The 15,540-nt window shown below is 38.0% G+C and overlaps 1 protein-coding gene across 11 annotated transcripts in view; it reads right to left on the bottom strand.

The window, feature by feature from the left end:
• The window catches only part of ARID1B (AT-rich interaction domain 1B), a 437,019-nt gene that overhangs the window by 266,056 nt on the left and 155,423 nt on the right, over positions 1-15,540 (bottom strand). For all 11 annotated transcript variants that reach the window (XM_055391577.2, XM_063707979.1, XM_063707978.1 and 8 more), the window contains one exon: positions 8,250-8,360. In XM_055391577.2, coding sequence (XP_055247552.1) covers positions 8,250-8,360 — 111 coding nt within the window. The remainder of the gene's footprint in view (positions 1-8,249; positions 8,361-15,540) is intronic.

Genomic DNA, 15,540 nt, shown 5'->3' with positions numbered 1-15,540 from the left:
TGACCCAATGGTAAATAAAATTGTAGTTAAATATTTATTTTATTTCAGTCTAATAATCAGGTTAAATCGAGAGCTCTAAAAAATTAGCTATTAGTAAGTGAATGCTAAAAATGATATACGTAATTTTAGAATATTCTCACATGCAATGAACACGTACCATATGCACAGATACATGCATACAGACAGCAACAAATACAAACCTGTGCACTGAAAAATGTAAATGGTATCTCAATCATGAACCAAGTAGAAAGATGTGCACACCATGATCTAAAATTGGGTACAATTTCGGTCCTGTGGAAAGAGACAATCGTACCAACATGCTTTTTTTTTTTTTAAAGAATGCATTATGAAGAAAAGTAGTTGAGAAAGCTTAGTCACTTTTTTGTGGCTTACAGCTTTTTTCTCCTCTTTTATTCCAGGCTTAAACAAAGTTCAGTGGGGCATCAAAATGCCTGTTTTAAATTACAGTCTGTATTTTAAAATAGAATGCACGCACGGCATGTTCCTGAAGCTAGGGGGTGGGAGTGTTATTCACGGAAAATTGAAGGCTTGTTGAGTCAATAATCTTCTTTCACACAGTAACAATTTTCCGCTAAAATTTCTTGACCCAAACAAAGGAAAATAAGACCATTCAGTTATTTTACAACAATTTAGAGAAGGCAAAAGAAAAAGATGAGAAAACAAGAGAGACACCTCTAAAATCCTACATTGTGAGGGAAGAATGGGAAATTTTGGCTCAGGTAGAACCTTCTCTACATGTATTTATTTCCTCTCCTAAACTGACAGTTAACATTAAAAATTGTTACTTCCAGTCCCAAAGAAACATAAAAGCAAATAACCAGTCTACAAATGCTACTATGAGCTCCTGCTGGTTATATATCCCTTGTTATATAAAACAGATGTGTGCCTTCAGAGTTACCTGCGAAGTGAAAATCTGTAAATTAAAAGCTATTTCCCACCTAACTTGGATAATATAAAGTAGAATGCATTCAACGCCTCACACCGGCCATTGCCTGCAGGAGCTGGAGGCAGCAGATCCCAATGCCCAGGAGAAGCAATAGGAGGAGGAGGAGGATGGGTGGGTGAAGATGGTGGCATCTAGCCCAACATGGCAGGCACTGCCATGCCAAAACCAGAAGTGCAGGCTAGGGTGAGAAGAGGGACCTCAGAACATTAGAGTCATGTGTTGTTTTTTTTTTTTCTTTTTAGCATAAAAAATAAAAAGTTACACTTGCAAGAGCTGCAGTCCTGCCCTGGCCTCTGCACCATTGTGGAGCTCCTTGTATGCTCTGCTCTAGGTGGCTCTAGACTCCCTGAGACCCACTCCGGCTCCCCCTTCTGCTGGCCTGAGGCCCATGGGGTCCACGCTGCCTCTGTGGCCCAGGCATCCAGACCACAGAAGAGCTCCGTGGCCTCACAGAGGTCACTGGAAGAGCTGCAAGCTGGTCAAAGCCTGCCCATCCCTCATTTGTTATGGCAAAATTTGTATGCTGACTTTTCTATTAGCCAGGAATATCTGCATTTATCATCCCTTACTTAATGAGCCTCATTTATCAACTATAGATCATCCTTATCCTTCTATTATCAAAACCAATATCCTGCAAATCAGTTATGTTTCAGCCTCTCTTAATCTCCAATTTTGTCTAGTGTCTATTTTTTTATAGTACTCCTTCATACTCCTTCATTAATTTTTTATGAACTAATTGACACTCCTATAAAATGGGTTGAAATTCATTTCCCCCATATTTTAAATGGAAATCTTCAGAATACTATATGAAAAAGTTTTCAGGGGCATGCTTAGTTGAAATGTATTTTAAAAAATTAAACAAATTCTTAAAATTAAAACATTACCACTAAGCAAATATCTCAGCTATGACGAATTCAGAATTTTATTTTAACGGGAACTGAGTATGTCAACTTAGAAACACTTTGCACACAAACATCTGAATTATTTAAAAGCAAACTATAGTTCTTTCTCAATATTAATTTATTCAGACTTTCCATTATATTTAGCCTGTTTTTTCCTGGAAGAATTCCAAACTGTTAAGGTTTTATTGAATTTTCATTTACAGAACAAATATTTAAATGGAAGATTGTTTTGAAAGAAGGAGAGAGACATACCTTCCTGCTTCCTACCTTGTTCAAGTTCAAGCATTATCCTCTATTTTCAAAATGACTATCAATATCATGAAAATATCCTAGGGAATAAAATCACAGGATATCACATCCTAAAGAAATAATCCATTTTGGAAAATAAACATCTGTCAGAGTCACTATCATATTTTTCTAAATTCAGGTTTTCCAGCAAGGTCCTGAAATGCTCTTAATCTTAATCCAAAAATAACTGATATCTCCAGATAGAACAGACCAGTGATGAAAATTATGTTCAAGAACTTGATGAATCCTAAGAAGCTGAAGTATTGCATGTTCCCTTTAAAACTTCCCCAAGACATCAAAATGCGTCTATACCTTTGGTTTTGAAACGATGCAGATGATGAGGTATGCCTGTAGATGTTCTGGGGGACAGGGCACCATCCTTCAGAGAACCTCCTCTTCCTCCCTGGCACAGGAGGCTTCCATTTTATAAAGTATTTTCTCTGAAACTCTAAAACTCAACATAGCCTAATAACATTTTGAGAATACTGATAATAAACAGCTTAAGTCTTCAGCAGCACACAGGCATCATCCATGCCTGAACACTGAGATAAGCCTGATGACAGATATGGGTTTTCCTTCATTAACTTATAATTTTTTTAATGTTCATAATGATTTGAGAAGGATCAATCAACGGAAGACAGCTCCACTCTTAACCTTTTAATGACAACCATTTAAATCAACCTCAAATAAAAAGGTTTCAAAATACTTCATTCAATAGCCATACACCTAATTCTTACCTGGTAGATTTTAACTTTTGCCAAAACCTGCCAACTCACAGGTTCAGATGGTCTTAGCAATTTACATTTCTAGCTGGGTTGGACTGAGAACTAGCAAAAAGCTGAACCCAGTTAAAAAGCTTTTCCCGGTAGTTTCCAATCATTCACAGTATTATCAAATCTACATGCTTAGAACATCCATATGAATGTCAGCAATATTCAAACATGCTTCCAAAATACATGACCTTTTACCACTAACCAACGTAAGTGTCATTAAAGATTAAGAAACAAAAACCAACACAAACAGAGTATTCTTCTTGAATTAAAGGCAGAACGCTGCATGCTCTGCGGCTAATAGCCAAGCCCAAAGAATATTCTTGGTAATAAAAGTTTTCCAACCATTCTCTTTCAGGCTTCCAATATCCTGTTTAACACCCTCTATTTCAAAGAACGACCAGCATTTACTACCTCCTTCCTTTCACAAAGAGCCAAAAAACATATGTTTTATCTAAAGCCCAATATTTCCGTCTAATTGCAAACTCAACAAAAGTGCCATAAGCACTATTCAACACATTCAGGGATTTTTAGTTAACTCAGAAAGATCAAACCCTTTTCATGCCAACCTCTTTAGATATTTCCTATTTAAGGAAGAAAGGGTCACAAAGAGGTTTTTAATGACCTGATGAGCCTTCTAGAACAGCCAATATTTATAGAAATATTTCACAAAGTCCTAACAAAGCAGTCCATTTTCAAACGCTCTTAGAGTATGACTGCCAAACTGATTGTATTCCAAACTGATTGTATTCTATATCTTAGGTAAACAGAATAATGAACCTCCTATCTGAAATACAAAGCTAGCAGCATGCCTCTCTGAAGAATAAAACAAATTAGTTATTTTTAAACTGAGGAATATTAACAACTCTTCAGATCCCTGGAGGGAAAAGCACTATAAGAAAGTGCTTATATAGTGTTTTATAAGAAAATAAAACTTTTTCCTTTTTCATGTTTACTTCCCTTTATACATGTTTATGAATATTTTATTAACTACCCATCTGTAATATAATTACTGAACTTATGATTACCATTTCTGTCAATTAATTTTTTATAAGTAAAAAAGATGTATTACTAAGAACAGAATGCTTTTAGGGTATTTTTAGCTTAATTATCCAAAGTGTCCACTTCTTTTCCTAAAGCTATGGTTACCAAAGTAAATCCAAATGTCACTTGGTAAAATAGAATCATTTTAAGAATAACACCCGCCTGGCGATGCAGACATCCACTCATTTAATCACTCAGCAGCACCAGCACAGAGAGCACAGGTGCCCCGAGAGCCATTCAATGCCACCTAACAGACCCCTTAGCAATTAAAAGAAAATTCTGAAAATGAGGAAATAATTTATTTTAAAATAATTTTTATAGAAATTTTTGAGGAAAATATTTACTGAATAGGACATAATAAATACCATGAAAAGCTTCTAGTGAAATAGGGGAGCCAAGACAACGTTCAGGATAACTATAATAAAAGGATAAATAATAAATGCCACAAGAGGTGAAAATTTAACAGAACACTCAACAAAAAGTGTATTAAATCATATTTGAGGGCTATCTTGGAATATAAATTGAGGGATATCCAATGTTTATGAAACAAGAAAATAAGTAACTGACAGCATCTTTTAGACATTCCACTGTGTCTTTAGCTTAAATGCTAGGTTTATTTCATACCAATATTAGAGGTCGTGAAAGCTAAATGTGCTCAAATTTTAAGTGATAATAGTCTAAGAAAGAGAGCTCTTCAATGTTAAGATTTATCAATAACAGTAATACCAAGGACGTATAAACTAATACAACTAAACAGGGAAATGCTGTACGACTAAAGAGGTATAGAAATAAGTGGACGATATTAAGGAGGATTTGTTCAGTGCTTAGGTCTGAGTCCACTAAGCAAAAAGTAAATATGACTGGTCATGGCCCCAAGACAACAAGAGAACAAGTTATTAATTTATCAATCATTTGCCTTCTGCAGATGATGTGAAGGTCTATCTAAGTTAGCTGGAAAACATAACTGCATTGCCTACTGAAGGTCATCAAGAATTTAATGGCATGCAAATATAGAAAAACAGGTTCAAACAACAGTGAGGACAACTTGCTGAGGGATCAAATTATAGATGTAGCATAAAGATATTGGAAATGCCTTGATTTCCTATAATGCAAAGTTGTTACATTGTAACAAACATGCTAAAGAAAAATCTACTTAGGATACAGGTAGAAAATATCACACGCAGAAACATTACAAACCTATCTTTGTAAGCAAAAAGACTAAGAAATTACTACTTGAGAGGCATTCTTGTCATCGTCATTACATAAAATGAATAGAATAATTACACATTAGAATCACTATGCTGCATTTCGTAAATGGTACAGATAACACAATATACTTAATTCCAAATTACAAAACTACAGGTTTCAAATATCATGGATTGACTGTAGGTGAAAAGACAAAATTTATATCCCTGACACCTGAAAAGGAAAACCATAGCACAAGAGTAAATCTACAAAGGATCCAACAGCAAATTCAGATGTGATAACAAATACAGCTTCATGGGCTCTCCAGAACCAACCCAGCCAAGTTAGAGGACTACAGTATCTAATAAAAGTAACATTGTAAAATACAGATGATTAGAGCCGTAACAGAGTATCAACAAATCATTCCCTGAAACCACAATGACCTTAGCTGTGTGCAACTTATTATAAGTATCCACATAAATTAAAATATTTGTAAGCCCCATACAGAAAGTTTTTACACATGCAAAGCCCTCGTGGAAAAAAAAAAAGTGGTGCAATAAATTTCATTTAAATACAGCCAAATTTCATCCTAACAGATTGGAGGTTTTAGGTGTAGCAGGTTATCTTACAGTTTGTCCTTTATTCAGTGACTGAATCTTCTACATACTTAACATAAAACCTGGAAACTCTGCTCTCTAAAAAGAGATTATTGAAATGTGCTTGAAGTACTATTGAGTCAACCAGCATCTTATTTATCTGGGAGTTACAAAAACGGGAAGAAAATACCAATTGGGGTATTTCATTTAAAAAAAACTTACATTATGGACAACTTTAAATACTTTTGGGAAGTAGGCAAGATAAAGGTTAAGGAAGATAGCTGTTATACATACATAACAAGACAGAAATAGAACAATTCAGAAAACATTTAAACAGTTGATGACTATATTCGTTCATCTCCTAAATGCTTTCATCCACTCTTCCAGCAATCAACTTAAAAGCTCCTATCCCAGACCAAACTCTTCAGTCAGTTATCTGAAACTACAATACTTCATGCCATCCCTAATAACACTGTAGAGTTAGCTGAATGTCAACCATCCAATCCAACACAGATCCATGGAAAAAGGCATGTACTAGTGAGTGATGCTGAAGTTTCTGAGTAGATATGAAGAAAGCAGTTTACCACAAACTATTTTTATAGCTATGCAGAAAATCTGCATCCATTTATGACAAATTTACCAACCTGTGTCACAGTACAAAATCATCAGCCAATGACAAATCTACGAGGTCGAGCTTCTCCAAAACCACTAAAAAACTGTTGAAAAAAGTGGAATTCACTGTTTACCTGCTTCCCATGCATCTATTTAAATTTCATAGAACCACAAAAGCTAATTTCCAAATACTTGGCAAATGTAGTATTTATCGACAGCATGCATGCCTCTGTCTCTCTCCTCTCTCTCTCTCTCACACACGTACACACTACACGCTTACCAAGCTGCGAACTATCTGCTCAAGAAAGTTGAGCAGCATACAACACAAAATCCATTACCTATTTCCCTCCTTCAAAACCAAATACCTAGACAACAGATACATCAACACAACTAAAGGGGGGGAAAACACCACAATAAGATTTCACCCTCTCTCACATAAAAGTAAAAGGTATAAAAATTAGAGTTTCAAAAATATATCCATCAGATTCAAAGACAGTAGACATCCTGTGGTCATCACTTACCTTCTCTAAATCTGCATATACATTAAAATGTATATGGTATGGTACGCATGTCAAATGTCATGTTTAACATTCACTACAAATGTCTGTTCTCAAATGTTTAGAAGTAATGTAATAAAAGTTAATGCAAACATAGTTGAAATTCCAATTAAAATCATGGCTATACTGAATTCCCATCTTAAAACAAACCTTCTCCATAGAAACTAGGCAATGACAACAATTCTTCAAATAAATGTAAAAATATTTATTGGTATAGATTTATTCTTTTTTTTTTTTTTTTGAGATGGAGTCTCGCTCTGTTTCCCAGACTGGAGTGCAGTGGTGCAATCTCAGCTCACTGCAACCTCCGCCTCCTGGGTTCAAGTGATTCTCCTGCCTCAGCCTCCTGCAGATTTATTCTTTTAGTTAATAAAGAAGACTTCCTTTAAATTAGGTTCTCTATAAAACAAGGCAAATTAAGTAGATATGAACTATTTATGAGCATCAACATGATACCCCATATAATAGCCACTACTCTTATAAATAGAAACCCCAATCACCATATACTATTTATTGGTGGAAATAAACAGCTTTGTCAATTTTTTTTTTTTTTTTTTTTTTTGAGATGAAGTTTCGCTCTTGTTGCCCAGGCTGAAGTGCAATGGCGCGATCTCGGCTCACCACAACCTCTTCCTCCTGGGTTCAAGCGATTCTCCTGCCTCAGCCTTCCGAGTAGCTGGGATTACAGGCAGGCACCACCACACCTGGCTAATTTTGTATTTTTGGTAGAGATAGGGTTTCTCCATGTTGGTCAGGCTGGTCTTGAACTCCCGACCTCAAGTGATCCGCCCACCTTGGCCTCCCAAAGAGCTGGGATTACAGGCGTGAGCCACCGCATCTGGCCTCAAATTTCAAACTACCTTCTTTTGGGTGATTTCTCATTACATAAATAGAAAGTCCTAGAAGAAATTCAAATTACTATCAGGTATTTTATCTCATCATTTGTATCCTTTGCAAAGTGCAAATTTCTTTTAAGTTTTGACTCCTCTAAGGACACCTCTGTTCTGTATCGCTGCCAAAAAGCAACAGCCTAAAGAAAGCTCAACTGTACAACAGCAATAACCACCTGCACACAAAATCGACCAGCCGCATAAAACCTTCCAACTGATGTCTACACTCTGCAACACAGATATATACACATGAAATAGACTTATCCAGGACTACAGAGCTCCTAAAAGGTAAACCTTGAAAAACTGACCACAAAATAAACCTGAAGTCTAGAAACTTCTCAATCATGTCATAATATAAAGTAGAACAAACAAAAACAACAGCTCTTTCTAAAAGTCTTTAACTCATTACATTTCCAAATCAGCACAATAATGTCTTACTGGTAAACTTGATGGTCTTTCTTGTTGTATTAAGTTCAAGTCTTCATGGTTAGGTTTTCCGGGGGCCAGAGGAGGTTGAGATCTAGTTCCATAGCCTTCCTGAGACATGTCCTAAAAAAAAACACAAACACAAAGCACTTCATAAATATCTCAATGAGTTATAAGCTTCTTCAGTAACTAAAATTAAACAAAAGCTTGGCTGGGCACAGTGGCTCATGCCTGTAATCCCAGCACTTCGGGAGATCAAGGCAGGCAGATCGCTTGAGCCCAGGAGTTCAAGACCAGCCTGGGCAATGTAGGGAGACTCCATCTCTACAAAAATAATAAAAAATTAGCCGAGTGTGGTTGTGCAGCTACTTGGGAGGCTGAGGTGGGAGGATAGCTTGGGCCTGGAGGTGGAGGCTGCAGTGAACTTTGACTGCACCGCTGCACTCCAGCCTGGGTGACAGAGCGAGACCCTGTGTCAAACAAAACAGAACAAAACAAAACAAAAGCTTATCATAACCAACAACTGTTACATTTTAGCAGGCATATAAATATGTTATGGCTATAATTTAATACATTATCAGAAGCAAAAATTTTAAAAAGCAGTGAATAACAGCAGAAATATAAACTATATATATATATATATATATAATTAACAACTAAATTTATTATGAGACCATACCAAGTACTGTATTTGAGTTTTGCAGGAAGAAGACTAGTTCATAAAAACAGGGAGGGAGGTCAGCTGTAGCCAAACCAAACTGTCTTTAAACCCAGAGCGAACCCAGAGCAAACCAAAAGCTCCCTGGATTGTTGAATTCCGATTTTGGTCAAACTGCCTTTAATATTACCTCAAAAAGTTGAAATAACTAACAAAAACCTTACTATCAACTATATCTTAACAGGTCCTCTCAATTACCCACAAAACAGCGTAAATCGTTATTAAGCTCATAGGATCCTGAGGTTTCTATAAAACCAATAAACACGCATATATAGAACTCCATATGTTCATGGGGCACAGTTTTCAGAGAACCATCATAAAGAATAAAACAACAGTGGGGAACAAAACACACCCAAAAAACCTGAATAGGCACAATAAACTTATAATTAACACGGCCTTTCTGGCATCTTGTCAAACACTCTTCCAAGAGGTATTCTGCATGGTTTCAGCATTGTGCTGAAATAATTAGCATATATAACCCAAATACCACACCACACCACATTTACTGTATACCAGATCTCTAGCTACCTAACTGTGTATGCTCAGCTACTAAACATTCTACCATCGTTTCCCCCTGAAGTCAAACAGCAGGACAGAATTGTTAAATACTTATTATAGCATGTCTCAATTGGCACTGAAAGTTGAAGAACCAGTTTCTAATTGAAGAGAAAAAAAGAATGGAAAATATTGCTTTAAAATAAAATTATCTCCCTTCCCTTGTCAGTTCAAATATGTGTTGGTATTAAAGAAACATCATATACAAGTTCTACTTCTGTTAAGTCCCTGGAATATTGCTTTAAAAATTAATGTTTATTACTTGAAATCCTATAAAAAGCTTCTGCTGTCCCACCCCTTTCTTGCACACTTAAAATTACATGGCTTCTTAAGCCAGGAAACTTTGGAGCAATAGCTGGTACCACAAAGTACACAAGCTGTACAAACTAGATTTAACCAGCCTAGTGTTGGTGCGACCTGCCTTTCAACACGCTCTGAAATATAGGAGCGTGCCAATAATTCCAGCTTTTCACATGTAGCCCTTCTCCCCTTTAAATACATCTCCATCAAAAAACAAACAAACAAAAAACAAACAAAAAAAGCCTCAGATATTTAACCTCTACTACTAATGTACCCAGTTCATATCATATTTTTTCTAAGATAATTCAATGCTATTTGTCTAGGTTTTTATTGGATAACAATAAGGTGAGAGTAAGCACAGGCAATCCAAGGACACTTACAGAGTGGCTCTGCAATCTGGTTGCCAGCAGAGGGTGACAATTAAGCTTGTGGGGCACAAAAGCAAAGGCCGAAAGATTATGACCACTCTCCCCACCACCCTCCCCCTCAAACACCACATTTCTTCCAGATTCTAGATTTCCACTTGTCACACAGACTTCCCGCTGGGTGCCCTGCAGGTTCCTTTCCATAAACAGCATGGATTTCAAATCAAGCAGGGCACAAGGCCTCTATTCAGGGGCCTTCACCCTGTTACAAAAAAGCACAAAGGTGCAGGACAGCCTCACAATGGGCAAACAAATGAGCAGGCCCCGCCTCCTCCTCCAACACACGTGCACACAGTGTCTGCCCAATGCCTACTTTTTTTTTTTTAAAGTAAACTTCAGCTAGGAAATAGTAACAGGCTCAAAAGTCCTATGCATATTACCCTTTTATGTTTCTTTTTATTTTCTCTTCTTCGCTCAATGAACTGCTTTCTAAAGAGGTTGAAAAAGATCATTACAACTATAGTGGATAAACATTTCAATTTAGACATCGTCCCCCTAAAATAAGCAACACAGACTAACAGACTATGAAAGCTATCAGAAAAATGTATTGTGGCCTTACATTTCACTCTTTAAGGCTTTAAAAGTTCAAAATAATTAGATGCCACCAAAATCTCAAATACTATTCCTAACCACAAGAAGCTTTCAGCTATTAAGTACAGTTGGAAATAAAATCAAAACAAAATTTAGTGAGAACTATTGAAAAGGAAACGTGTTCTGCCTCAGCTTATGTTTGAACATAAGTATTAATTTAATAAGGGAGCACACAGAAAAGGTGCCAAGTTTAAACCCAGAACAATCATCAAGTATATATAACTTACAGTGGGACTATAAAGTCTGTTTGGCTGCTTTAATAACGATATAAAAATATTCCATAAGAAACTTAAGCTTTTTCATCTTAAAAAGCTGTATTTATTTTTTGGTACATACTTATTTTCATCTCAAGAAGAGCAAATACACAGTAAAAAGGCAATGACAGTATCAGAAAATAAAGAATATGTTCGGCATCATATTTTATAAACAAAGAAGCACAGCTTTACACTTTAAAACATTACTGCCATCTTTGGTTATTTGTAAGTTTAAGCAGCCAGTGAACACCAGTGTGTAAATCAATATACACATATAAATAATTACATTTATCTGCTGTATATGTAAAAAGTCATAACTCTTTAAAAGAATGCCATATTGTGGTAGTACTGCAATGCACAAGAACTAGGCAATGGAAATGAGGTTTTTCCCTTTCAGAATTCATCAGTACTGTTTTTCTACATCTCACTCACAATCTTTTAACCATTGATGGACTCTGGCCTTAACCTTCTTTATGTTATGAGTCAAAGGTTAAAGGGAAACTGACTCACAAACAAAAGTGTGAAAAAAGTTTAGCGTAGCAGTAATTACACATTTGTTTCAGAAATTTTCAGTTTGGTATTTCTTCCCCCCGCCCCCCCACCTTTTTTTTTTTTTTTTTAAGAAACAAGGTCTCGATCTGTGGCTCAGCCTAATCATAGCTCACCATAGCCTCTAACTCCCAGGCTCAAGCAATCCTCCTGCCTCAGCCCACCCATGTCTCCCTAGTAGCTAGGACTACAGGCACATACCACTATGCCTGGCTGATTTTTTTTTTTTTTTTAAGACGGAATCTTGCTCTCGTTGCCCAGGCTGGAGTGCATTGCACAATCTCAGCTCACCGCAATCTCCACCTCCCGGGTTGAAGCGATTCTCCTGCCTCAGCCTCCCGAGTAGCTGGGATTACAGGCATGCGCCACCATGCCTTGCTAATTTTGTATCTTTAGGAGAGATGGGGTTTCTCCATGTTGGTCAGGCTGGTCTCAAACTCCCAACCTCAAGTGATGAGCCTGCCTCGGCCTCTCAAAGTGATGGGATTACAGGTGTGAGCCACCGTGCCTGGCCTAATTTATTTATTTTTTTAATATTTTGAGAGATGGGGTATCACTATACTTCCCAGGCTGGTCTCCAGCTACTGGCCTCAAGTGATTCTCCTGCCAAAGTGCTGAAAATCAGGAATGAGCCACTGTGCCCAGGCCTCTTGTAACAAATGTCGTAGACGCTGACTGAATGCCTACTATGGGCTTATTCCCTTTGCTAGGTACTTGAACATATCACAGTATGAAATGAAAGATGACCAGGAGGAAAACACTAGTATCCCACTTCTACTACAGGAAAGGGTAAAGATAACTATTACAAGGGCCTAGTAGAAAGGCCAGGAGCAGGAGTGCTTCTGTTTTCTTTCATTAGGAAATGAATAAAATCCTAATAGCAATATGTAACTTTGAATAAAATGCAGAATAACCAAAACGTCAAAGACACTTTTTAAAAAATTAAAAAGGGAAAACATTCCCATGGTATAAGCTTTGAATTTTTTTTTTTTTTTTTTTTTTTTTTTTGAGACTGAGTCTCACTCTGTAGCCCAGGCTGTAGTGCAGTGGGCGTGATCTCGGCTCCCTGCAAGCACTGCCTCCCGGGTTCGAGAGATTCTCCTGCCTCAGCCTCCCCAGTAGCTGGGACTACAGGCATGTGCCACCACACCTGGCTAATTTTTTGTATTTTTAGTAGAGATGGGGTTTCACTGTGTTAGCCAGAATGGTCTCTATCTCCTGACCTTGTGAACTGCCCGCCTTGGCCTCCCAAAGTGCTGGGATTACAGGCATAAGCCACTCTGCCTGGCCTAGCTTTGGATTTTTTTATTTACCTTTCTGCAATTTTTCAATGTGTTACCAAGTTTAAATGTGAATTTAAATCCTTTTTCCTTTATATACAACTACAGCATATTTTCTGTAAACAGCACATTGTTCAGCCTCTTAATATATTGTAGAGCTCATTCTGTATCTGCAACTAAATATCTACTTTATTCTTTTTTTTTATGGCCACACAACATTGCATTATTTGTAGGTGCAGTAACGTATTTAACCAGTCACTTATTGATATACATTTAGGTTGTTTCCAGTCTTCCGTTCTTCATACAGCACTATAGTAAGCATCCTTACACATACATCTTCATATGAAAATCTCTGTAGCATCAATCTTTACAAGTGAAATTTCTGTCAAACGGTTGTATATGTCCATTGTCACACTGCTATAAAGAAATACCTGAGACTGCATAATTTATAAAGAAAACAGGTGTAATTGGCTCACAGTTCTGCAGGCCGTACAGGAAGCATGGCAGCTTCTGCTTCTGAGGAGGCCTCAGGAAGCTTCCAATCATGGTGGAAGGCAAAAGGGGAGTGGGGTGGCTCACACAGTGGGAGCAGCAAGGGACAGAGCAGGGAGGTGCTACACACTTTTAAACAACCAGGTCTCATGAGAACTCACTCATTCTCACTATCACGAGAACAGCACCAAGAGGATGGTCTGAAACCTTATTCAAGAGAAACCGCCCCCACGATCCAATCCTCTCCCACCTGGCCCCACCTCCAACATTAGGGATTACAATTAGACATGAGATTTGGGTGGAGACACAGATCCAAACTGTATCAGATTGCTACATTTGACATTTTAATATATACTGGCAAATTGTTCTTAACAAAGGAAGTATCAATTTACACTTACAGTCCATCATTCTGGAATAGAACAAAACTTACTCCAGGTGTCAAACTACATCATAAAAAGTAGCAAAACCAGAGCAGGGTATGAGTGGGAAGATAGGTAGACAGTAACCAAAAAAAAAAGAATTTAAGAGCATACAGACTATAAACTAACAGATGATGGATGAATGGAGGAGGGGAAGGAGCACCTTGGTCCTTGACAAACAAACGGCAATGGCACCTAGTAAGAGGTCAGTGAGGAGGCCTCTAGATGCCAGCAAAATCCAGCAAAGAGCGTCAGGTCAGAAACAAAATGCAACAGAGCCTCCATGGTGTCTGGATCTAGAATAAGTGGTAACTGTCATGTTATTTAAGAAAAGTTTTTCCAATCCTCACATCAAGTATAGATATGCTAGGAAGAGAGTTAAGATGGCCACATTGTTATTATCTTGCAATAATTCAGAATGAGGGAATGAATGATGATTTGAGTAGTCTCAATAATTTCTTGATCCTTTTCTCTTTGTGCTTTGGAAATTCCCTATCACCAATTCCAAATCCTAAAAGGGAAACAGAAGCCTATCCCCAACATGTGAGGGTGGGGGAGAGGTGGCTGCGACCACTTCCACAGAGAGGATGCCTGGTGGCCACACAGCCTGCCACAGTTCGTGAAATCATCCCTAGGCTTCAGACATTTGGCATATTATTGACCTCCCTCCACTTTCTGTGTGTAGATGAATTTCAAATATCATTTCCAAAAGGAAAGCGATATAAATCCATACAACATGCACATCAAGGATGGCACGCTCAGCCCTTGCCACCTCAGGAAAGCCCCACTGACAGCTCATATTCGCAAGAGGGGACTTGTGACAGGTACTGTGCACAGAGGTAGTGTGCACGGTTCATCCTAACGACACCAGCACAAGATAGTTGCTATTGTTACCTCGTTTTTTCCTACCAGGAAACAAAAACTGAAGTCATCTGCAGAGCTAGCTTATGAGCACTATGCTGGAGTATCTGAAAGTGATGGATATCTCTTCATTTCTGTAATAACTGTACACTAGAGACAACTGGAAGCTTCAAACACTATCACATAATAAGGGATTGAATATAATTTTAGCTTTTTAAGGTTTTATCCTGGGCTTCATATATTCCCCTAAATTCTCTTTTGAAAAATTATAATCTTAAGTAGTGTATATGTGGAACACTTCTAAAACATCAATTCCAGTAACATGAATAAGTAAGAAATGCAAAAACGAAAAATTCTCTTCCACAGGTGTGAAGGCAAAGCCACACTCCTTATCATCAAGCATTACTAGAAGCCTACAGGCTGGCGGGCGAGCCAGGTGAAGGGGCCCGCCTGTCAGATTATGTTCTTTAAGGATCCTCTACCGGCTCTTCTCTTTCTCCCTGTCCTTTTAGAATGGGGGCCCCTCAAGTGTCTGTACCCCAAGGACTCCATGTGGCCCCCTGCTTGGTGGTGATTCCCAAATCTCTACAGGAGGTCCTTAACTGCATCCTTAATGTTTGAACCTTTGGAGAGAGTGCCTTGCACTCATCGGGTCAAGAAATGATCCTCCCAAATGACCCCACAGACCTGTTCCTTCTCCCTTGGGCGCCCACCTCACCGAAGGAGAGCACCCAAATGAGATTGCTCAGAGCCACCCCACACAACTCATTATCTCTTCTACAATCTGTGCACGTCTGACACATCACCAAAGCCCAAATCATCACCCAGTCCATCCCCTTCCTCCTGATCCGATGGCAGA

The sequence above is a fragment of the Gorilla gorilla genome, chromosome 5, assembly GCF_029281585.2.
Source record: "Gorilla gorilla gorilla isolate KB3781 chromosome 5, NHGRI_mGorGor1-v2.1_pri, whole genome shotgun sequence".
Classification (NCBI taxonomy): Eukaryota; Metazoa; Chordata; class Mammalia; order Primates; family Hominidae; genus Gorilla; species Gorilla gorilla.
Note: the sequence above shows the minus strand (reverse complement) of the source record. Positions and strands in the feature narration are given on the sequence as shown.